At 57.5% G+C, this 23,310-nt stretch overlaps 3 protein-coding genes across 3 annotated transcripts in view; 1 reads left to right on the plus strand and 2 right to left on the minus strand.

Moving 5' to 3' along the window:
- Window positions 1–1,464: 1,464 nt before the first annotated feature.
- On the minus strand, window positions 1,465–14,260 carry VOLCADRAFT_77870 (uncharacterized protein). Its single transcript, XM_002958205.1, has 25 exons — window positions 13,877–14,260; window positions 13,765–13,811; window positions 13,656–13,695; window positions 13,460–13,546; window positions 13,283–13,354; window positions 11,939–12,065; window positions 11,404–11,624; window positions 10,692–10,767; window positions 10,143–10,282; window positions 9,744–9,809; window positions 8,630–8,792; window positions 7,983–8,197; window positions 7,370–7,565; window positions 6,614–6,860; window positions 6,156–6,253; window positions 5,808–5,942; window positions 5,201–5,444; window positions 4,713–4,937; window positions 4,330–4,443; window positions 3,956–4,023; window positions 3,410–3,502; window positions 2,955–3,173; window positions 2,503–2,632; window positions 2,032–2,220; window positions 1,465–1,658 (listed from the first exon to the last, which is right to left on the minus strand). The coding sequence occupies exons 1-25, from the start codon at window positions 14,177–14,179 to the stop codon at window positions 1,643–1,645; spliced, it is 3,531 nt and encodes a 1,176-aa protein (XP_002958251.1). The 5' UTR covers window positions 14,180–14,260; the 3' UTR covers window positions 1,465–1,642.
- Window positions 14,261–14,568: 308 nt separating this feature from the next.
- VOLCADRAFT_69193 (uncharacterized protein) lies at window positions 14,569–18,437 on the plus strand (the record flags this gene model as incomplete). The annotated part of the gene is made up of 7 exons (XM_002958187.1): window positions 14,569–14,650; window positions 14,735–14,817; window positions 14,908–14,983; window positions 15,676–15,878; window positions 16,921–17,082; window positions 17,559–17,910; window positions 18,382–18,437. 7 exons carry the CDS (start codon window positions 14,569–14,571, stop codon window positions 18,435–18,437), a joined length of 1,014 nt encoding a protein of 337 aa, XP_002958233.1.
- A 1,137-nt stretch (window positions 18,438–19,574) lies between these two features.
- The window catches only part of VOLCADRAFT_119903 (uncharacterized protein), a gene marked incomplete at both ends in the record, with an annotated part of 4,915 nt that continues 1,179 nt past the window's right edge, over window positions 19,575–23,310 (minus strand). Inside the window, 7 exons of the mRNA XM_002958206.1 lie at window positions 19,575–19,820; window positions 20,240–20,290; window positions 20,635–20,834; window positions 21,440–21,509; window positions 21,855–21,921; window positions 22,275–22,409; window positions 23,001–23,141. Coding sequence (XP_002958252.1) covers window positions 19,575–19,820; window positions 20,240–20,290; window positions 20,635–20,834; window positions 21,440–21,509; window positions 21,855–21,921; window positions 22,275–22,409; window positions 23,001–23,141 — 910 coding nt within the window. The remainder of the gene's footprint in view (window positions 19,821–20,239; window positions 20,291–20,634; window positions 20,835–21,439; window positions 21,510–21,854; window positions 21,922–22,274; window positions 22,410–23,000; window positions 23,142–23,310) is intronic.

Below are 23,310 nucleotides of genomic sequence, written 5' to 3' on the forward strand. Positions count from 1 at the left end.
GTTGTGCAACCCCAAGTGGGAAATACGACGTCCTCCCAGAACTGATGGGTTGGGTAATCTCGCGCTGTGCATCGCGATGTAGGAGTGATTCGTTAGAGATGACTGTTGTCTTGTATTTCTTTAAGTTAGCTAAGCATTTCTGGCCTGATGGCTGTTTGATGAACCGGTGGTAGGATGACGAACAGTTATCATCTGTTGCTGTATGCACACGGTGACTGAATCATTTTAGTAGTTGTCCACATTGTAACATCGGGCACGAGCCATGTACGTCAGTGTTCCAGTTGCACTGATGGGGAAAAGGTAGTGTGGCTGCAGTACCGTTTACAAATTCGGGTTTAACTGTTTCAACGACTGTCGCCACTGTAAGCAGAGGGCTGGATGGCAAAGCGCTGAGGTGAGAGGTGTCATAAGCCGTCGAGAGTTTCGTCGGAAGTCATTAGCCCATTGCGCTTGTCGGCATGTGTTTACATCCATTTTTCCTCTCATCGTGCGTACAGTGATAATCAATCACCAGTACATTTGAAAATCTTAAGGTTTTAACAAGAGTGCTCACCCTTCGAGCAACAACGATCCGTCGGCTTGCGTTTGTGTGTGGCAGCATCGTTTGCATTGCCGTGCAAATTTTGCCCCACGCGCGCCAGGACCAACCACACACCGCACACCCCACCATCGCCACCCGATATGTCGTATTTTGAAGATATGCCCAATGGAAACCAGACCTCTCCCTTGCTCGCAAACTGTTTTGATATAGTACATGGAGATTCATTAGTCGCACACTTTGCCCCGGCCCTCACGTTCTATGTGCAGCACGCACATGCACTTCACGAAAACGATTCGGAAGAAGAAGAAGGCTGGTTGGGATAGCTTTTGGTCCGATCCGCTCAGAGCGTGTTTGCCCCACGAAATGTGTCTGGAGCAACCACAGCCGCGCGCACCCTCCTGCTTCATCCCCTAATTGGGGCTGCATTCGCACAGCAGCGCATATCGAATCGCGCCTTCCCGCAGGAGCCCAAAGCACCAAGAGAAAAAGAGCTCAATCCGAAAGGGAACCCGAAACGCGCGCAAGCACAACGCTTGTCATATTCGTGTATCTGTTGTATAGCCCCCCCCTCTTGCCCAGCACGTCTCCACTTCGGCTCTGAATCATTACCGCACAATTCACTACTAGTCATTCGTCACCACGAGTCCAAAAAGCGAACTGAATAATGAACGTGCGGGCCCCACAGTGTGTGGCTTCACAACCAGAAAGGTGAAATCTATCCCCCTCCCTCCCCCGTACAATGTACCACATAAAAGCCCATGTCAGTCACTCGAGCCATCCGCATGTTGTGCGATACGGTGCAGGAGCCCCCCTGCAATCCTGCATGTATACCCAATGGCCCTAGATACGAGTGCCGCCGTGCCCAAGGATCCGATGCCTCGGATCGCAGGAAAGAGGCCAAGCCGTGCCACAGCCAAAAGGGTGGAGGAACGCAGGCGTGCAGCCTCGCCCCAATCTCGCCCTTGCTTTCACGTGACAATGTGTCCAGAGACAAGAAGAAGCGCGCCTGCTGCAGAGGAGTAACTTGTTCACACACGCATATACACACTTGTTCCATTCTGGCTGCTGCACCTCTTGACGCAGCTGTGTTAGACAGCTCTCTTACTTGAGCATGAGCCTGGCGGGGGACGGAACGGAACGTCCAAGCAACAAAAAAATTTAGATATGTAGAGCCGCAGCAGCAGAGGCGGGTTAACAGCGAAGGTAACCAAACGGGTTCCTGCCGCCGTTTTGCTGTATATATGCACAACTCTGGAAACAACACCGCAGACATTGACAAGTGACGGAAGCAACCGCGACGGTTAGCAATCAGCTAAAAATAAATAAACAGGAGAATGAAAGAAGTTCCTACAGTGGCGCAGATGGAAAAACCTCCGAACACAGAAGGTGGCAATGTGGTTGGAAGATGACCTCATTTCATCCGGAGTCCCTGGCCCCTGGCCTGCATCCAGCTGAATCTATTCCATGCACGCGATGAGCCGATCACTCACTCAAGCGAGTCATCGTAATAGTTGGGGAAGAAGTCCTGCAGCGGGATCTGGACCAGCGGCCCGGCACGCATGGCTCGCAGTGCAGCGGTGGTGGCACGAGCACCGGCCACGGTGGTGACAGTTGGGATAGACAGCGACAGCGCCAGGCGGCGGAGCTCCTTGCCGTCGCGCAGGTCGGCCTCGTCGCCACTGCGGCATCAAGGACAGCATGAACGGATTAGCAAGAAGTGAAGAGAGGAGAGGGAATGGTTTTGCTAGGTTCTGCAAGGATATGAGAGCATTGTGAAATGTTGGCGACTTCGAAAACACCAACTGCAGAAAGGAATCGGGAAGAGGAGGGGGGGGAGCGGCAGAATAAAAGCATGAATGGCCGAAATGCACGCGTTCAGGGCGCCCACGGTGTATAAATTTATATCCATAGCAGCAACAGCACGACCACCATAACCACCACCAGCAGCCTGCTCTGCTTACCTGGACGTCATCATGACTAGGGAGACCTCGCCGTTCTTCATGAGATCCGAGGGATTAGGTCGCCCTTCCTGGATCTTGAACACCTGCTCGCAAGGCACGCCGGCGGCGCGAAGGGCCATGGCGGTACCGGCTGTGCGCACCACCGGACACAGGACCGCGGCGGGAGGGAGGGTAAGGGGCGAGGGACGTCAGGCTAGGAGGACGAGGAAGGAAAGGAGGGCGAGGAGGGAAGTCGCATTCAGGTGACGCAATAACACCGCGACCTCGGGCACGACCGGACCAGCACTATGAGCTGCAAAGCTAATTCTGCACGCACATGCGTTTTCTGCTTGGATTGGAGCCTCAATCCCGAACCCCAGCACTTGCCACCCTAGCATTACAAAACGGCACCGCCACCTCGGTGTCCTCCTTGGAACCCCGGATGTCCCAGCACCCAGCCCGCCGCTACTCACTTGTTGCCACCAGCCCAAAGCCCAGGTTTCCCAGGTCCCTGGCCACGGCGATGATGTCCGGTTTGTACTTGTCCGCCATGGATATGAACACTTTGCCGGTCTTGGGCAGCCGTTGGCCGGCCGCGATTTGCGCCTTGGCAAAAGCTGCCGAAAACTCCTTGTCAATGCCCATCACCTCGCCAGTGGAGCGCATCTCGGGGCCCAGTAGCGTATCGGCACCTACGCGCAAGTAAAATGATCCATAGTTGTTGGCTTGCGGCTCTGTCCCCCTCCCTATCGGCTGTGTTGGCCCCCCAGGTATTGTCTCCGCTGGGGTCCTCGCCTCTTCTTGTCTCCGTTCCCTCCTCCCTCTATCCAGCTGTCCTCCCTCCCGTTCACTGGGGCTACGTGGCGCTCGGCCCCATTCGGCCCCATTCCTTTCCCCGGCGCCTCCATTTCCCCCCTCCTGGCCCCACCTGGGAACTTGTTGAAGGGCAGCACCACCTCCTTGACCGCCACATGCGGGGGAATGGGCTCCTCCGTGAAGCCAATGTCCGCCAGGGTCTTGCCTGCGGCCGGAACGGGAACCGAGGAGGACATCAGTGAGCGGGCGGCCCCAGAAGGGGAGGCGGAGGGGGGCAAGACGAACCACTGGCGAATGAAGCAGATACCAGAGATAGACGGATGGTCTAGGAGGGCGGGGAGGGGGAGAAAGCTGAGTCCTTGAGCTGCCCGGGTGTCGTGTATGCCGGCGAGCGCATATCCTTGCGTAGTGTTAATCGTCTCTGTCGGTTGCGTCCTTCTGTGCGTGATGATGTACCTAGCCGTGCCTAGGTATTCTTACTGTGCTGTGCGAAGGTTTTCCGGTTGTCCCCCCCAATGGAAACATAGCTTAGCCTGTCACGATCCTAACCCTACACACCACCATCCGCAAGCGCTTTGGTACCAGCCGCTAAGGCCCCCCGACCGTGTTCTCTCTCTCCGCATGTTACCCTGCCCTCATCCCAGATCCCTGAGCTCACCCGACATGAGCAGGGAGGCGTACTTGGCGATGGGATGGCCCACGGCCTTGGCCACAAATGGCACCGTGCTGCGGGGCAACGAGGAGAGTAGGAGTTTATCAAGGGGAAAGGCCGCTAATGTCAGTCACTAATAGCAATTCAGACCTGCAGGAAAGAGAAAAGGGTTCGTGAAAAGTCGTGCAACGCCATGAAGACACCCTGGCCCTCATTCGCACGCTGTTTGGCTTTTGTAAATTGTAGTCGCTTGTATCTGTCAAAATCTGAGACCGAGCAACTTATCTCCTAACCCGGCGAGCTCACACCTCCACAAAGCATGGCGCTGCCGCCTCAACAGGAGTCTGCCGTACTCCCCCCCTGCTGCCACCCACACTCACCGCGAGGCACGAGGGTTGGCCTCAATGATGTACGGCACGTCATCCTGGACGGCGAACTGGATGTTTATGAGACCCACCACATTGAGCGCCTTGGCCACGGAAATGGTCCAGGACCTGGCAACGGCGACGCGGCGGACACCCCCCCGGGGTCATAGGCGGGAGAATTGCGCATTGTTGAGGGCAATGGAAGCGGATCATTTCATTTTGGGAAATCCACCCTACACAGGTGAAATTAGCATGAATGTCCAATGGCCGCCAGCAGAGGGACATATAACAGCAGCAGTTAACACTGCTGCTAATACTGAATTCCTAGAACTAGCAGCACTAGTAGTAGTAGTAGTGCTTGTAGTAATGGAGGTGCTGAACGGGGCTGGGGTCCGCACCTGATCTCGTCCAGCACCTTGGGCGGGATGGTTTGCGTGGGCAGCGAGCAGGCGCTGTCGCCCGAGTGGATGCCCGCCTGCTCGATGTGCTCCATGATGCCAGCAATCACCACATTGCCGTCCTTGTCACACAGCGCATCAACATCCAGCTCCACGGCGCGGTCCAGGTACTTGTCAATCAGTACCGGGCGCTCGGGGTCCACCTCCACCGCGAACGTTACGTAGCTGTGGCACCGCACCGCCCAGGGAATGGCCGTGTGTGGAGGAGAGCCGTGGGGGCGTTGATTGAGGGAGCAGCGCTGAAACAAGGTGTGACGGTGTGTCGGTACACAATAACAAATGAATCGAAGCACAGAACCTACATAAACCCCGCACGCGTAGCCAACCAGGTCGCAGTATAGGGACCCCTCTCCTCTGCAAACTTCGACAATCTCGATCCCGGTAACGACTCTGCAACCGCAGACCCCTCCTCCCCATCATGGGCCCACCGCTTGAGGTCCTCGTTGCTGTACAAGATCTCCATGGCACGTCCACCAAGCACGTACGACGGACGGATCATGACGGGGTAGCCTAGCTTGCTGGCCTTCTCAAACGCCTCCTCCTCGGAGCGAGCCGACCCACCGGCGGGCTGCCGGATGTTCAGCTTCGTGAGCAGCTCCATCCAGCGGTCGCGGTCCTCCGCGATGTCGATGGACTCGGGCGACGTGCCCCACACGCACACGTTGCCGTTGCCTGCACAAGGTTGCAGCGCGCGGAGGACGACGGAGGACGGAGCGGAGAACATGGAGTTGTGAATACCAGACTGCGAAGGTCATGAAGGATGAACGAAGGCAGCAGGGCAGTAAGGGCAGAACAGCACCGGCGGAAGAAGGCGGCTTCGCGAGGGTGCGTGTGGGTGCGGTGCGCGCGTATATGTGACAGCGGGCGCAGAGGCGGTGGTGGTATTATCAAACACTACGTCTATTATTGATTTCGGTTACTTAGTTTCGTCGTGCAACCCCTCACCATCCTAAACACCACCCAGGCAAGCGGAAGCGGTGGAAGGGAAATAATTGATCTTTCTAGTGGCCCCGTTCCACAACACCAGAGCCCTACCCGATGCCGCCGGGATGGGGTTCGCCTTGAGCGCCTTGTCCAGGTCCATGGCGATCTTGAGCGGTGTCTGGCCGCCGAACTGCACAATGACACCCTCGGGGCGCTCCGCTTCGATCACGTTGAGCACGTCCTCAACTGCAATGTGCAGGTAGGAGACGCGGCCAAGGGGAATGTGTTACCCAGGAGTGTTTCTGTCACGTAGGTTAATGCAATACTTCCAGTGGACTTCAAGCTTCGCTACGCAGGCCATGGGATACTTCCTCACTCATCCCCACCCCCTCCCATCAGCCAACATGCGGGTCGGTTACCACCGGTAGAGAACGGCGCGGTGCAAACCTCTCCCCTTACCGGTAATGGGCTCAAAGTAGAGGCGGGTGGAGGTGTCGTAATCTGTGGACACGGTCTCCGGATTGCAGTTCATCATGATGGTCTCGTAGCCCTGCTTCCTACGCGGGACTCGGTCGGGAAGGAGGAGGAGAAGGGGCAGAAAAAAGAATAAGGATAAAATGCGGGAACGGTAAGAAGGGGGCTCAGAAAGCAAGAAATGTGAAAGTTGAGATATAAGATGATGGACGCGAACCCACGGAAGCAAGCACGTTGGCTGCCTTCTTTGTCTTATGGTATAATTGGTATAAAAGCCCAATTGCTTTGGTCCGGTGGATGCTGCAAAAAGGCGGACGCAAATGCCTCAAGGACCGTTGCTTGGTAAGTGCGATGGCTTACTTAAACAAGGTTGGCACAATAGAGGCCGCTAAGACTGCAATATCCATGCTCGTTCCCTTTCACTCTGGTCCCGAAGCCAGTACCTGAGCGAGAAGGAGGCATGACAGCAGCAGTAGTCGAACTCGATACCCTGGCCGATGCGGTTGGGCCCACCACCCAGAATCAGCACCTTGCGCGCTGTGGTAGGGACGCACTCGCTGTTGCCGTCGTACGTGCTGTACATGTACGGCGTGTTGGCCTCGAACTCAGCAGCGCATGTGTCCACGCGCTTGTACGATGGCTCCACACCCAGGCTCTTGCGGTAGGAGCGCACGTCCATCATCGCGGAACCTGCAGGGTTTGGCGCGGCGCGGCATAACATGATTCAATTTACGAGTCCAGGACCAAAGATAAAGTCCTGAACCCAACCTAAGTTTGAGATAAAACCTGCTTATGATACATCGAAGTATGGCTAGCAAAGCCACGATGTTTCTCCCATCACATCTGCATTTTCCTGAATCCGCAACAGCTCCACCAGCAGCGGTAACTCATCTAGCTCTAGAGTATCAAAAGGTCCATGGCCAGTAGCGCAATCGCCCTTCACCGCCGCGCACACCTCGCCTGCGCATCTTGACCACCGGCTACCCTCACACCGTACCTTCTCCTCCTGTGTCCCCTACATCTCCCCCTTCCCCCCTACCTTCCCTACGTATACCCTCCTATCCGCTTCCCTCCCTGTACACAATTCCTTCCCTTCCCTGCATCTGATTTATCCACTTCTTGCAAACGTTGAATCCCCTCCATACATGCGAGGGAGCATATGCTGCCCTCTCCCTGACCCCTGCTCATCCCGGCCGCACCGGTGTATCGGGCAATCTGCGAATCCGAGAAGCCCTTCTGCTTGAGCCACGCCATCTCCTCCGCAGTCAGCTCAGTGAGCTTCTTGCTCTTGAGCCACTTGCTCACGTTAAACAGCTCCCGCATCTGGGCAAGCCACCAGGGGTCGATCTTGGTCAGCTCGAACAGGTCCGCGTCCGTGAGTCCCTCCTCCATCGCCTGGCAGCACAAGCAGAAGCGACCAGACGTGGGTCGGGTGCAGGTGGGTTGTCTTTTGGCGGGTTAGGTAGGTCAGGGTGGGGGTTATGTAGGGGGGAGGGAGGAGGGAGAGGAAGCATCCGGGGAACGTACTCGAGTGGACGGATGCGGTTGATGGATTGGGTGGGGATGGGGTAGGTAGGATGGGAGGGAGGACTGGCGGGCAGCAGGGAGAGCCGGCCCGCTTCTTTGGCTTTGTTGGCCGGCTGCTCTACTCGGCCTACTGGTCTCAGGCTTTTTACTGCAAGAACAGTGTCCGCATTCTTTTCCCCTCCCGGATCCCATAACACCACACGCGGCAGGAAACGGGTGCCGGTACCCGCAGACTCGGCTCACACCAATCAGCGTATTTATGATAGTAGCGACCCAGCGACCCACTTGAAACATGATGACGATGCGGTCGGGATTGGGCACACGCAGCTTGTACATGAGCTGGTCGCGCGGCAGGCGCTTGTAGTTCTTCGGCAGCGCCCAGCCGTCCAGTCCGGTCTCCATGCCGCGAAGGGCCTTCTGCAGGGACTCCTGCCAGGTGCGACCAATGGCCATCACCTCGCCCACGGACTTCATCATTGTTGTAAGCTCAGCCTTGGAGCCTTTGAGAACACGGGCGAAAAAAGGGCGCATGGAGGAGAAGGGGGGAGCACATGGCGGATTAAAATGTAGGCTGGCTTCGGGGACGAAGCGCTCCGCGTGGGATTGCAACCGAAACACAAGGTAATGCAGCGACCAGAAGCAACCTCAAGACAGGAATGCTCTTCGTTAACGGAGTTCGTAACTAACTGCAAATTACCGCGGTCGCTTTCATCGGTGCTGCTTTACCGCCCGCCCGCCCGGAATTCCGGAATTCCTGGCTTGTCCGGCTCTCGCTCGCCGGCACTTAGCGACCATCCACATTATACAATACCTCCTCTACGTGCAAAGCTCCAGCTCGCCATGTCTGCGCGCCAAACCGCCTTGCCCCCGCGACCAAAGTCGCCAGCCCACCGCCCAGACACAATCTTCGGACTGCCACCAGCCCAACCCACCAGGGAACTTCTCAAAGGCGAAGCGGGGCACCTTGGTGACCACGTAGTCGATGGAGGGCTCGAAGGAGGCAGGCGTCTTAAGTGTGATGTCGTTGGCGATCTGGTCCAGGGTGTAGCCCACAGCCAGCTTGGCAGCCATCTTGGCGATGGGGAAGCCGGTGGCCTGCAGGCAGTGCGGAGATGGGGGGTTACCGGACGTCCTAGGGGGAAAGCGCCACAGGGTGGCAAGAGGTGAGAGAGGGAAGAGAACACCTGCAGGCTTGCCGAGTGCGGAGCGTGGGGTGATGTAATGGACTAGCCCAGGAACAAGCAGCGAGCGATGAGGTCAGATTGATATTGGTCGACGCATGAATTCATTAAAGCTGGCCTGAGAGGGCACTGTGGGGGCACTGGGATGCGACGGCGAGATGGAGTCTGCGTGTTGGGAGGTGGTCAAGGCGGTTATGCAAATTTGACAGACAGGACTCGACACATGCGTCCAGACGGGGCCAAGAGGGGGACGCGTGCCCCGTTGCACACGTGCCACGTGCGTCGTGCAAGACAAAACACACGGGAAACCCGAGGCAGACGCCTGCGTGTGATGTGGCTTGGAGGTACAGGCCCCCTGCATGCCCCAGCAGCAACAGCATTGCGATGCAAGTAAGGCGCTGGAGGATAAACCGGCCAGTTGCACGCTGGGGACCACCGCCGATCTCTGCCGCCAGGACGTCGCAGAGCAGCCCACTTCACGCGTGGCTCCCTCCGCATTTTGCCACACTGAGCTCCGCAGCCAAGCCCACATGGCGACGACTGAAACCGCCGCCAGAAGCGCCAACGTCACTGCCGTGGACCTCCCGGGGGCTCTACAGCTGCTGCAGTCGCTGCTGTGGTCTCCCAACTCCCAAGTGCTAGCTACATAGGCAGCCACTACCCTCTGTGCAGTGCTTAATGAGAATACCCTTGCCGAAAGCTGGTGCTGTTGCAGGTGCTGATATCCGATTGTCATCCCTGACAACACATCCACCGCATGAACCGACGGCCACTCCCGGTATCCATGCCTGCACTTCGCCGCAATACCGTCATCCCCGACCTGTAGCACTGCCCGGTACCCCGGATAGACAGCCCAGTGTCGTACCTTGGACGCCAGGGCGGAGGAGCGGCTCACACGCGGGTTCATCTCGATAATGACCATCTCGCCGTCCTGAGGGCAGAAGGGCGGGGGCCATGTGCCGTAATGCGGCATTGCAGTTGTTGTTGTTGTATTGCAACAACAGCAATAAGTTGCACCTCGTCGTCGCACTGGGCGTAATGGGAGGTTATTGAGCTGCTACGAAGACTGACTCGCAAACGACGCTGGTGCATGCCCCAACAACTCTCTTTTCGATAATTCCCCCCTCCTTAGCACAATTGTGCCGCCATGATCTGTGTCCGGTCGTTGAGGCCGCTCCCACAGCTGCTCCAATGAGCCAGTCAGGTGCCTGTCAGTCGCAAGGCGCCTCTTAGCCACGTTAACCACCCACACCCATGCACCCACCTCGGGGTTGACAGCCATCTGCACGTTGCTGCCACCGCATTCCACACCCATCTCGCGGATGATGGCGATGGCGGCGTCACGCAGTCGCTGTAGCTCCTTGTCCGTCAGAGTCTGAGAGGGAGCCACCGTGATGGAGTCACCTGGGCACAGCGGGGTAGCAAGGGCCCAGTAAAGAATCTCATAGGGAAAGGGGAGCGGAACTGCATGAAACGTATTCAGGAGCATGAGAGGCACCCGTGGGGAAACATGCAGTTGAACCAGGGTGCGGCTTTATTAGGGGTAAAACTCCCGCGCCTACTGCGATAGTGAAGGCCAAACTCCCTGCTACTGAATTGAGCGGCTAACCCCCTGTCCGATTGCCGCAGACATGTTAGGTCCTCTGCGATTCTAAACTGGCAAAGGCGAATCGTGGTAGGGGAGTAAGCAACTAGACAGGAGCAGGTGATGGCAAGGGACACCCATCAGGCACTGCCATAGGGTGTGCATGAATGGCGGACGGGACGCCGGCAAAGGACGTGAGCGACGTGTATGCCAGGACGGGGACCTCACCAGTGTGCACGCCCATGGGGTCGACGTTTTCAATAGAACACACAATCATGCAGTTGTCGTTCAGGTCGCGCATGACCTGTGGCATTCATGCCATGTCCGAAGCAGCGAGCGAGCGAGGGAAAAAAGGTGGGGGGCCCAGGGAGGAAAGGGGTTAGGAGTCATACGAAGAAAAAAGACATGGAAGACGCCAGACGGCGCACGCATGCGTTAAGAGGTGTGGCAAGATAGGACCACTGGCCAACATTTATGTGCCAGGGATGCACCCAGCATTCAGCTCCGGCAGCCCGTCTATTTCCCAACAGAGCAGCAGCAACAAGAAGCCATCACTGGAAATCCGCAGACACGCAAGCCCAGTGACCAACTTAGGGTGACGTTTTCATCAATACAGCCCCCGTGCTTGAGAGCGGTATGTACAGGCAGACAAGTGCATGCGGACATGCCCCCCTTGTGTTCGTCAACATCTACACAGAACAGCCTATGCAGTTTGCCGTTGCGCCGGCAACGCCTCTTTACATTACGTTAACGATCAGCGTGCACACACGCCAGCCGGCACCTGACATGTTTAATTAATCTGAGCCGCGAGAAGGAAGTACATGGGGGCTGCTGTAGCCCAAATGGCGTGCGCAACAGGGTAGAGATCTGAGGCCAACACCGTTTAGCTTCCTTCCCTCCCTTTTCCCCAGGTGTCCCCCCGACCATTCCGGCACCTCACCTCCAGCTCAAATTCCTTCCAGCCCAGCAGCGACTGCTCCACCAGCACCTGTGACGTCATGGACGCCGTCAGGCCGCCCGTCACAATCTCCTTGAGCTCGTCGATGTTGTAGGCGATACCACCACCCGTGCCGCCCAGCGTAAAGGCAGGGCGCACGATGATGGGGTACTTGCCAATATCCGCGGCGATGGTCAGTGCCTCCTCGAGCGTGGTGGCCGTAGCTGCTCGACAGCAGGTCAGGACAATCCGACAATGAATAATAGGAAGTAATAGACATCAGGCTCAACCTCAAACAGGACATTTCGTACATGCCATGTCGCAGAACGAGGAATAGGTAACGATTACGAGCTTCTTAAGGCCAGATGCTAGCACAGCTAGCCCAATGCTAGCCCAATTGAGGAGCCCCCATGACTGATGGGCATATGGTCAAGGCTTCTGGCGCACTGACCCTCAGATAGGGGGCTTCGGTCTGGTTACCGGCCAGGTCGAGGACGCACTTCGCACTCCACAATTGGCTTGACGGGCTCACACTCACCCGACTTGGCGCACTTGAGCCCAATCCGAGTCATAGACTGCTTGAACAACTCGCGGTCCTCAGCGCGATCAATGGACGGCAGCTTTGCGCCAATCAGCTCGATGCCGTACTTGGCAAGGATACCACGCTGGACGGTAACAGGCAGATGGGTTGTGCAAGAAGGCACGGAAAACAGCACATGAATGCAATTAGGGTGAGGTGGGAAGGATATATCCTGGGACTGGGACTAGGGTGAGGTGGATCTAGACATTGCGTGGAACGGGACGGCGAGGGGACCTCCCGTTTGGTCACAAAGCTGGCAAGTGGCCACGGCGGACGGCGAGGCAAAAGGCAGAGCAGCATTGCCCGGGTTGACCGCTTCTCTGCCTTGTATAGATTCGTTTTAGAGGGAAAGCAGCGTGCCCCGGGTTAAACGTGGTCAGAGCCAGCATGTGAGAGATTGCTGTCGCTGATGATATGACCACCCTTTGCCCACATGGCAGCTGTGCAGGTGCAGCTACGAAGGCACAGGCATAACCAGATCCCCCTCTCCTTAGCCCACTCGTGTACTCCACGCGCAGTAAGGCAGGGATATGGGTGGCGACATAATGCACACTGCACAATATTGGTATGTGACCGGGTAGTGCAGCGAGTGGCTCTTTAGAGATAGCTCGTGCCTGGCGGGGTCTGCGTGGCGGGGTCTGCATCGTGCCAGCTGCGTTTAGGACCCGAGTCAGTTTTCTCCTCTTTCGTCTTTTCAGACGTTCCTCGGTCGCTATCCGACCAACGTTGGTTGCTCAAGCAGCAAGACGGAAAAGCGAAATAGGCCAGCCCTTCTGCTCCAGCACCCGTGTATTCAGAGCCGTGCTCAAGATGAAGATGAATTTGCATGTGCATGCACTCCCGATGGCCGCTTGGGTCAAGAGCGTGCCGTGGGTTCACCGATGGCAGAACTTGCTGACGTGCAGGTGTCGATGCAGACGCTCGGCATAGCTGCCTCGGGGGACTGCCCGGTAGTGGAGCCCCAAGGTCCTGTACATAGCCCCAACCAAAGGCGAAGAGGCACTGCCCTGGGGCTGCGCCTGGGGCCGGTGCGCGTGTGCGTGAAGCGCGCACGGTAACCCTTTGGCTTGGTTGTTGTGGCTGCTGTTGTGGTTGTGGTTGTGTTTGTGCTTATGTTTGTGCTTCGGGGATGGGATCTGGGCAAGGCTTTTCCATGGGCGAGAGGTAGATGGACTTGGCAAGCCTTGACTTGCATGGCGCCTCGGGATGGAAGTATCCCGCAATACAAACTAGCTGTCCCCGAAGTTGAGCAGCATCGCAGCAGCGGCTGGGATGCATACGGGCGCAAGGGTTCTAGCTCACCTCTGCCAAGGTCTTCGCAAGGTTCAGACCCGTCTGGCCGCCCATAGTCGGCAGGATGGCGTCCGGCCGCTCCTGCATATTCAAGGCAGGAAACCCAAATACCGTTTGCAGGCCATGCGGGGGATGCAGTACGGCCAAGGAAGGCAAGGGTCAGCAGAGCTACTTGCGGCAGCGCACCTTGGCAAGAATCTGCTCCGCCAGCTCCGGGGTCATAGGTCCGACGTAGGTGCGGTCGGCCATGCCAGGATCCGTCATAATTGTAGCCTGCGAGCGCACCCATATAGGGAGGTTGTCAAGATTTGCCGAAACCATCAAGCCTTCGTCAGTCGCGCGATCGATATCTAATGATTGAATTATCAACAACATGACTTACTGGGTTGGAATTGAGGAGAATCACGCGGTAGCCCTCCTTCCTGCGCAAGCAAGAGGCGAAACCCTTGTGATCAACGAGACCAAGCAGCTCAGTCGAGGCCGTCACTTACTTAAGAGACTTGCATGCTTGTGTACCGGAGTAATCGAACTCACAGGCCTGTATGAGTGAAGCTACGGTCAAATGATGGAGTGGGGCAACGTGTGCGGCTGTCATCACGATACCTGGCCGATGACGATAGGACCCGCGCCAATAATCATAATTGTATTGATATCACGGCGCTTCTTGATTTCCGACATCGCGGCCTGCCATGGCAGGGGAGTCGCCGTGGTAGAGCTTGCGCTCACACGCAAAGTCTTCACCCCACGTGACGACCGCTGGGCCGCCCTCGATGAGGGCTTCAAACCCAGCTCGGAGTGGGAGCCGACAACGATAGGTCGCGAGAACACAACATTCCGCTGAGATGATGGCGGGGCAGCACGACCAACTCCGCAAACAGCGCCGCCCGATAGGAGTTGGGCCGACATTTTAGTGATGCTACACAACTTTCGCGATAGTAATTGAGTAGCAACCTCTTATGATTGTATAATCTTGTGCGACCCTATGCCCTGCAGCAGCTGTATGGGAGGAAGTACCGGTTCTCCAACAAAAATAGCGGAAAATTGCCGTGCAAGTCACGTCGTGACGAACAACACTTTTCGTTGCAAGCCCTATCCAGAATCGACTCTACCCACCTGCACAGGCACACGCGATTGCGTTGCCTTCCTATTTCTCATAAAAGCTAACTGGCTGGCAGGGGCTTCCCTTGGCCACACCCTGGGGCTTTGCGTAGTTGTACGTATTCGATGTCATATTTCTAGGTCACACACTTAATTTTGGTGGAACTGCTTGGGTTGCATATCACAAGGTAGCCAACATGAAGTTTAAGCTTTCTTCTCTCAGTGCATACGTAAAGCCAGAAGCACATTTAGTTCAGCAGACGGTACATGGTGCACTTGGTGAGGATTTCAACGAATGGGGTGCAGCTCGGAGTCGTTGATCGGACCTGCCTCGACCAAGCCTTGGAATTTCCGTTTCTGCAGTGACCTTATGTGGTATTTTATTAGCTGCCATGTTGTTTGTCCATGAGCTGGGGTCCTTTTATAGACAGCATCGGGTTACTCAGGTGAGGGAGCTTGTCGCTCACAGCGCTTCAGCCCTATCAAGCCTGGAAACACATGCGCTCCCCCCTCTGTGTTTCATCACCCAACTGCAGATGTCCGTGGACCTGGCTAGGCGGAACGCCTTGACAATAAACATCGACCTAACGTTTCCTGCGATCCCTTGCGCGGGTACGTATATGTACCCCATTTGGGCCAGGGGGGAAGCCGAGTATCGCGCTGATTCAGCCTTTGAGGAGGGAGCTTAGCACTGTTATCGGTCGGGAAGCTGAGGTACTCCGCACGATACTGCTGGGGGCGGGCTGCTGTCCTCCAGCAGCCCAATTCCTTGCAATCGTCAGCGGGTCCGGTCATTGCCTGGCGCCCCTTTGCATAGCTGCAGCATCTTCAGTAGTACTGGCACTTGTGCTCGGCAGGAAGGTCGGCACTGGCGTCAGCACACCGCGGTCACCCGCGAGACCGCCATTTCCTGGTGCCCAGGCTGGATAAGATCTCGGCTTTCGGGCGGCAGAAGCAATAAACCAGTAGTGCGGGTAATCACAGCCGCGGAAGCAGAGGGATGGTAGGAGAAAGGGCTGCAGCACATGGCCAGTCCCGGCAGCAGCAGCAATAGCAGTCACAGCAGCAGCGCTGAGGGCACAGCAGCAGGTGGCCGCCAAAAGCTCCCTGGCCGCCCTCTCATTATCTCTCCGTCACATGTTGCGGGCTTTGTATCATGTAGCCGCCATGGTTTCCTAGGATCATGGTAATGTTGCGCGTGCCTGTCAGCGAAAGCCAGCGTTCCGCTCCCCCAACAGCCACATCTGCACCTGCGCTCACACCCACACGGCCGCCCCGACCCACACATTGCTTCACTCTCCCAGTCCTGTCGATTGACGTGTTGGACATCGCGGGCACTGCGGAGAACGACGCGTCCTATGCGCACCACATGCACATCCACAAGCTGCGGTTGGACGGGGCGGGCAAGCCGATTGGCAAGGCAGAGTACCACACGCCGCAGAGCCAACAGATCATGGACACGGGCGCCGAGCAGCTGGTGTCGGTCAACATCCAGGAAGCAATGCAGGTGGGCCACTAGGGAGCCAGGATAAGGCGAACAAATCGTGCAGGTTGAGGCGGTGCCTGGGATCTGGGTTGCTTGGGAACTAACCTAGGATTTTGCGGTTGAGCAAGGAGGGAGGTAAGGAGGGCAGCCGGGTTGGGCGAGGCGGCTGGATGGGTGCATGGGGGAGTGTGGGGCTCTCGGGAAGCAGGAGGGGTGCGGTATTGGGTGGGGAGGGACGGAAGGAGACTTGGGGTGACGGTGAAGGAGAGATGTTTGGTTGGTGCGGGTGAGGTGTGGCTATGGCGTTGCTGGGGAGGCATTGGGGGAAAGGCATTTACTGGGGAGCCCATGATGTAGAGCTGATGGCATAGGCGAAGAGGGTGAGAGAGGAGGGGCGAGGGCAGGGAGGGGGAGAGCGAAAGCTACCGAAGGGGGGAAGGATTCATGTAGAACCCTTGGCACAGCTGTAAGGCACTTCGAAACCCCCCCGATCCGCTCCTACAACCTCCGAGCTGCTGGCCGAAAGCGTTGGAAGCGTTACCGCATGCGACTCCACGCTCGAGGGGCGCTTCGATGAGTGGGAACGGACGCGCACTGCAGCCCCTGCAGAAGGCGCACGCCGGACAGCAGACAGGGCTGCAGGGGCGGGTCGTACTGGTCGTAAAGCGGTGCTGTCCGTGAAGCAAAAGAACCTCAAAAACAGCGCAAGACGGAGCAGCAGCCGCAGCAGTCAAGACGGCAGCAGCAGCCAGGATGGCAACCAAAACCTAACCGGGCCGCCTCCGCCCACCTCGTATGTGGGTCTTATCAGAGCCCAGCGCGGAGGCGTTGACTCCGCACACGGCCCGGTTCCTGCTCGGATACAGGGGAAAGGAAGGCGTATCCTTTCCCGGGTTGTTCCCGGTCGTGTGGATTTTGTCCAATTTTCAACTACGTCGCGAATCCTGTGCTTGCTATTCTGACTTAACAACACCATAAGGCATCCTTAAGGCATCCTCGCCCACGCCACGCATATTTTCCCCGTGGTCCTCCCCTCCCCTCCCCTCCCCTCCGCAATGTGCAGCACTTGGTGGACATGGAGGAGGAGGCGGAACACCACGAGGGTTGCCATGTGTACGGCACCATGGACGTGAAACGAGTGGCGGGGCGGCTGCACTTCTCCGTCCACCAGAACATGGTGTTTCAGATGCTGCCCCAGCTGCTGGGCGCGCATCGCATACCCAAGGTACCGCGGGCCGGCGGCATTGTAACGGTGACGCTGTTATGGCTACGGAGCCGACCGTAAAACATCGTGGGCGATGATGTTGGACCTGGCGGTGGTTATGGTGATGTGATGGTGGTGGTGGTGATGAACAAGGCATTTGATAGGAGAGCCGGTTTCTGCGGGTCGCCTCCAGCTCCTTGTCAATGAGGTCGGTGCTCCTTTCCTCTTTCTTGAGCTCTCTTCCTGCCTTCTTTCGGCGCCCGGGGCGGTCTCTCTCGAGGTTGGCTTGGACGCTCAGGAGCATCAGTTGGTGGCTGTGGACGTGTTGGCAGTTGGCTCCCTTTTGACTATTTTCTTGACGTCAGATAGTTCCCCCTATCTGCCGTATGTTACAAGTTACAAGTTCCACACACAAGTGCGGGTGTGTCCGTAAAAGCCGGGGTTCCCCCCCCTTCCCCTCCCTCCCGTACCTCCCATCTACCTGACTCCCGCCCCAGGTCGCCAACATCAGCCACACCATTAAGCACCTGGGTTTCGGGCCCCATTACCCCGGCCAGCTGAACCCGCTGGATGGTTACGTCCGGATGGTTAAGGGGCCCCCGCAAAGCTTCAAGTACTTCCTCAAAGTGGTCCCAACGGAGTACTACAACCGCTTGGGCCGCGTCACCGAGACCCACCAGTACTCGGTCACCGAGTACACGCAGCCCCTGGAGCCGGGCTACGTACCCACCCTGGATGTGCACTACGACCTGTCGCCCATCGTGATGACCATCAACGAGCGACCGCCCTCGCTGCTGCACTTCGTGGTGCGGCTGTGTGCCGTAGTGGGAGGAGCATTTGCAATCACACGTGAGTGTGTGTTCGTGTGCATATGTATGTATGTTTGTTTGTAAGTATGTATGTATGTGTATGTATGTGTGCCCCGCGGAATTAACGGCGGGAAAACGGTGTGGGGAGAAAAGGGGAGAGCTTGTCGTTATCCATCGGCCGTTTAGTGAATCTCTAATAATACTAAGGCCGTATGATCACTGCTTTGAGTGTTTTTGAGTCTTGTGACTTATGATCACTGCTTTGAGTGTTTACGAGTCTTGCGACTATGCAAGGAAATCACTGTTATGCCCCGTTTGGCTGCTGCGGTACGCCATCCCCTGTGTGCTGACTGCTCTGCTCGCTCACTACCACATGGTCAATGGCCCGTGCCGGGTGTTCCTAAGGCCTCACTTCCGCCCGCTCTCCGGCTTTGGACGTGTCGACAGTTCATTCTTTGTTTCTTGCATCATCAAACGATCGCTCGGGCCCCTCCCCCCCTCCACTCCGTAGGGATGACGGACCGCTGGGTGGACTGGTTCGTGCGGCTGGTCACCAAATTGAAGTGAACGGACGAGGAGGTGGAGGGAGGACGGCAAAGGGAGACGTGAGGGAGTGGGTGCGGAGCGGGGATGCGTGTGAGAGGCGGTCCCTCAGCATCGTCCTGAGTTCGCGCCGGTTCCGTTTCGTCTTCGTCCAAAGAGCCAATGAGGGGTCCCTGCTGAAAGTGGGTTTGCTTTGGGAGGAGCATTGCGAAGCTGCTGCATGGGGCTCTCAGCGGCGATGGAGATGCGGAAGCGAGTGGGGGTTGTGCACGTGTGCATCGGCTAAGTGCTGCCGGGCCGCTGCCACCACAATGGAACCAAAGGAACAACTGCGTCGTATGATCTGGGACACAGTCCGGTTCTCTTCAGGAACGTTTTATGTCGTTCGTGCGAGAGGCAGACGGGCCACGGTCCGCGGCATCCCCGCGGCGTTAATGCCAGTCATTGAATGCCCGTCCAATGACGGTGTTCCTGACCTGTCAGTGAGTCTGTCTGTTAGGGATAAGGGCACATACGCGCTTTATAAGGGTCCTGGCCCAATATGCACTGCGCCCCAGCACATGCGAGTGAGCGCGGGGCAGCGTCACACAGGACCCGGTGGTGGACGTAGACCTTGGGCTTCCGAGGCGGTTGCCATGCTGCTAGTCATCCTTACTAGGTAGTAGCTCGGGCGCACAAGTCTGGTACGGGACCCAACATCGACTTGATTTCGGGCAACTTCCAAGCAACGCTGTCTGTCTGGTTGCTGTGGGAGGGGTTCTACATCTTTCGGGGGTCGAGCCCAAATGGATTTGAGGAAAAGGCACCCGGGAGGAGGCGTGTATTGGTCGAAGGGGGAGGGCAGGAAGCTAAGGCAGGACAGTGGAGGAAGTAGACCGGTCACACGAAAAGAAATTATATACCTCGTCGATGTTCCTTTTTACCGCACGCGGCATCAAAAGACTCGCAAGGTTAATAACACAACATTGTTCACCGTTTGGAGATACCAAGCCTCGGCGCTCCGGGGCTCCGGGGCCACCGCCTTGCCGTATAACGTACGACATATGATGCGCGTCCACTCGCCTCATAGGCCCACCTCTTGTCCCACGTGAGTGGCGCACCTGCGCCTCCCGCCCCCTCCCCCCTCCAACCAAGCCAATACACACCCCATCGCTTTCCCCTTCACTGCATCCGGCCGTCCTCGGCGGCTGCTTCTTGTGCGGCCTTTGTCTCGTCTACAGTCAGCCCTCCTGCTTGCGGCTCCATAACGGTGCCGGCGGCCAGAGAGGCCGCAATGCGCTCCACAGCCTCAGCCAGCCGTTCGTAATCATCCAAAATGTTGTAAATGTGTACGGAAATTCGTACATAGAGGCGGCCCTGGATACACTTGACGGGACACTCCACGGAGTGCACGTGGTGCAACAGGTCCTGAACAGGCAACACAGCAGCAAAGGAACGGCTCAACCACGGTGCTGGAGATGATGGTGATAGGACAAAAGCGGTCAGGGGCCTTTCTTTCTTGGCAAGCGACATGACCATAGTGATGGGCGCTGAAAGGAAAATATCTAGTGGTTGTGCAGCAGCCCGGGTGTCCTGAACAGGCAATGCTGCTGACCGCAAGGGACACGGCCTGCATTGTACCACACATTTCACCCCTGGTACATGGGGAGCAAGGCGATGCTCATCATCAGGCAATGCTCAATTAACTCCAGGCCTGCTCAGGCAACAGCAGCGGTCCGACGAAGTTGACAGGGAGGGAGAGGACGTCCTTTTCAAAGTCCCCCCAGTCACACATTCCGATAACCCTTCATGAATGCCGAAACGTGACGTGTCGCGCCATGTCGTACCTGGACGTACTTGGCGTCCGTCGAGGTGGCGGGATCCGACTCCGCCAGGCCCTGGGCCGCCCATCGGGGTCGGGCCGGGGTTGCCGCAGTGGTTCGGAAATGGCGTGCGTTAGAGGGCAGATGTCGCAGTCCAGTCCAAGGGTGGAGTGGGGGTATATGTGGGTGTGGGGGAGGGCACTATAGCTAGGCAGAAGTCAAAGAAACAAGGTTAACTAACCAGGGAAATGGCGTGATAGGGGCTCTACTCCTCACTGAAAGGAGGAGCCCGCTCAGGAGTCAGATTGTCTGGGCCGTCGGTGGCCGTACAGACTCCGGAACCCTCTTTCTCTCTCTCACTCGTTAACTCTATAACCCTGAAACCCTAAACACCCCGGGTAGTATCCCCGTGCCCTCACCTCGGGCAGCTCTACCAGCGCCATGCACCCGCACATCTCCAGGGAGGGCGCCAGCAGCCGGCCCCCCCACCGACTGGTCAGCAGAGCTACCGCCTCCCGCAGCAGCCCCCGGCAGTAGCGCCGGACTCGTGCGGGGTCCAGCGCCCGCCACAGCGCTAGAGCGGAGGATGTAGCCAGGTAGGGGGTGTAGTCACGGCAGCCTGCCGGGGGGGGAGAGGCGGGGAAAGGAAGGGAGGCGGGAAAGGGAAGGAAGACCCACGGGGGGCTTGGTTTGGGCTTCTAAAAAGCAAACTCCGGAAAGGCCACTCCTCCCATTGCCGCAAAGCTGGAGAGGGAGGATGACGAGAAGTACGGCAGTGAGCGGGATGTGAAGGGACGTCTGCACTTGATGGGACGGGCACGTGAAGCTGTGCAAGTCAGGTCCGTAGATGGTGCCCATCCCAGGGTGCGGAGGGGGGAGGGAGCGGAGGGAGACCATGTGGTGTTTTCAATCCCAGTAGGGCGTCCCCATGCAGGCAAGCAATGCGCTAGGAGTAGATCAGGGGTGCCGGAGGTCGGTTTGGCAGGTTGCGGAGGTTGCGGAGGTAGGGGAAAGCGCGCCCTTGAGGGGGGCGCAGAGTCGGAAATAAAGTTGCAAAGGTGGATCCACCTGGATAGTACGGTAGTACGGTGCAACACGCCGGAGATGAAACGAGTTGGGGCCCCAGCCGTTGCTTCCCTCTTAAAATGTGTTTTCTCCTCTCTCTCCTCTCTCTCCCCCTCTCCCCCCAAACCTCCCCGCAGCGGCACCCACACCGGAGCTCACCGTCCCAAATGAAGTCCGATGTGAAGCCGCTTCCTGATCCGTGGCTAACCACCAGCGGCCGTACACAGCCCTGTCGAGGGGGTGCCACCCACAGCACCGCGCTGCCCCGGGGCGCACACAACCACTTGTGGCAGTTGGTCACGAAGTAGTCAGGAGCTGTCGAGGAGGAGGAGGGGAAGGAGGAGGCGGAGGAGGAGGGCTCATTGGCCTCGTCCCCGTTGCCGTCCTTAACTGCTGCTGCTGCTGCTGCTGTTGGTGTTGGTGTTGGTGTTGCCGCCACCAGACTTCCTCCCAGGCTGGCTCCGGCCCCTGCAGCTGCTGCTGGCACCCCGGCTGCCGCGGTGGCGCCCGCGGTCCCTCCTCCCCCTTCCCCTTCCCCTCTCCCTCCTTCTACTCCTACTCCTCCGCCACACACCCCGTTTCGTAGGTCGATGTGCAGCTGCCCCACGGCATGAGCCCCGTCAATGAGCACCTGCACCCCCCTGCGAGGAGGAGAAGAAAGAAAAAGTATAAAGGCGAATTTACACAGCTATGCATTTCATACACCCACACATATGCCAACAATTGGCAAACTCAACGACTGTTGAACTTGTCAAACTTGCGGCGCCACTGAGTGAGTTTGCGAGAGGTGACATGCCAAGCCTCCTATAGCCCGGTGGATCGTTTTCCCGGGCGTACGACAGAGACACGGGGTCCCTCTTCCCCACCTACACTGAACCTCCCGCTCTTATACAGCCCTTGCTTCTGTCGTACCAATCTCCTTAACCAACTGCAAGAGCTTATATGAAATATATGCTTAACGCAAGAGCTTATATAGAATATAGCACAATCGCACCTGCTCTTGCATAGCTGTATGAGCTGTCGTACAGGCAGTACCAATGCCGTATTCGAGGTGACGCTGTCGAACACCGCCAGCCGTGTGTCGGAAGGCATTGAGGAGGCGACTAAGTCCACGATGTCCTGCGGGGTGCTGTGGGTGGGTTGTGACGGGGTGGGGGGGTCTGTAGGGTGTATGTGTGGGGGGGGAAGGAAAGCGAATGGAGGGCTGTCGTACCGTGCTGCTCTCGTGGCGGTTGCGGAGTGATTGGGTTGCATCCATGGCAGTTGACAGTTTGTAGCTACCGACCGCCAACAGGAAAAGTATGTGCCGCGGCCCGCGGCCTGCCAACACGGCGATAGGTGCGCGGTGTTTGTGAAGAGATCTGACCAGATCGGGCAAAGAAACGCTGTTTTGCGACCCAACACCCCACACACACCGTTTGAAAAAGTCGCGACCGACACCACCAATCACGTGAGACGCACACCATCAACGAGGCAAAGCCGTACGCAGCCCAACAGAACAGTCTTCTGCCTCGCCTCCACTAATCACCGGGGGGAAAACACCGGGGGGGGGGGACGAGCCGCTGTGTTTGTTGCCCAGCCCACCCGACCCGAAAGGCAATTCCCGCAACGTTGCTGTACAAAAACTATAAAGGATACGGCTCCGTACTAGGCACGTAAAAGCAGCACATCTCAATATCGCAAACCATGATGACAGTTGGCCGTTGTGCAACAGTCACACCTGATGGGAAACTTCACTTCGCCGTATACTACGTTAATGCCACCGGGCGCCTCGCCTTCGCCGACAGCAGCTGCCGTACCAGCGCCTTTCCCCGCCGCTGAGGCCGACGCAGCTTGCGCCATCTTCTTAACACTGCCGTACCTGTTGGTGTACCGCCGTACAATCCGTTCAGGAAAGTCAACGGAAAGAATTTTGAAAACAGAGCTTTTCCCCCTCTCGCGGTTTCGAGGACATCAGCATGCGGGCTGCCCGGGTGCCGACCTGCATCCTAACGAACCCGCGAATGGCGTCCCCTCCCTCCCCCCCTCCC

The sequence above is a fragment of the Volvox carteri genome, assembly GCF_000143455.1.
Source record: "Volvox carteri f. nagariensis unplaced genomic scaffold VOLCAscaffold_88, whole genome shotgun sequence".
Taxonomy (NCBI): domain Eukaryota; kingdom Viridiplantae; phylum Chlorophyta; class Chlorophyceae; order Chlamydomonadales; family Volvocaceae; genus Volvox; species Volvox carteri.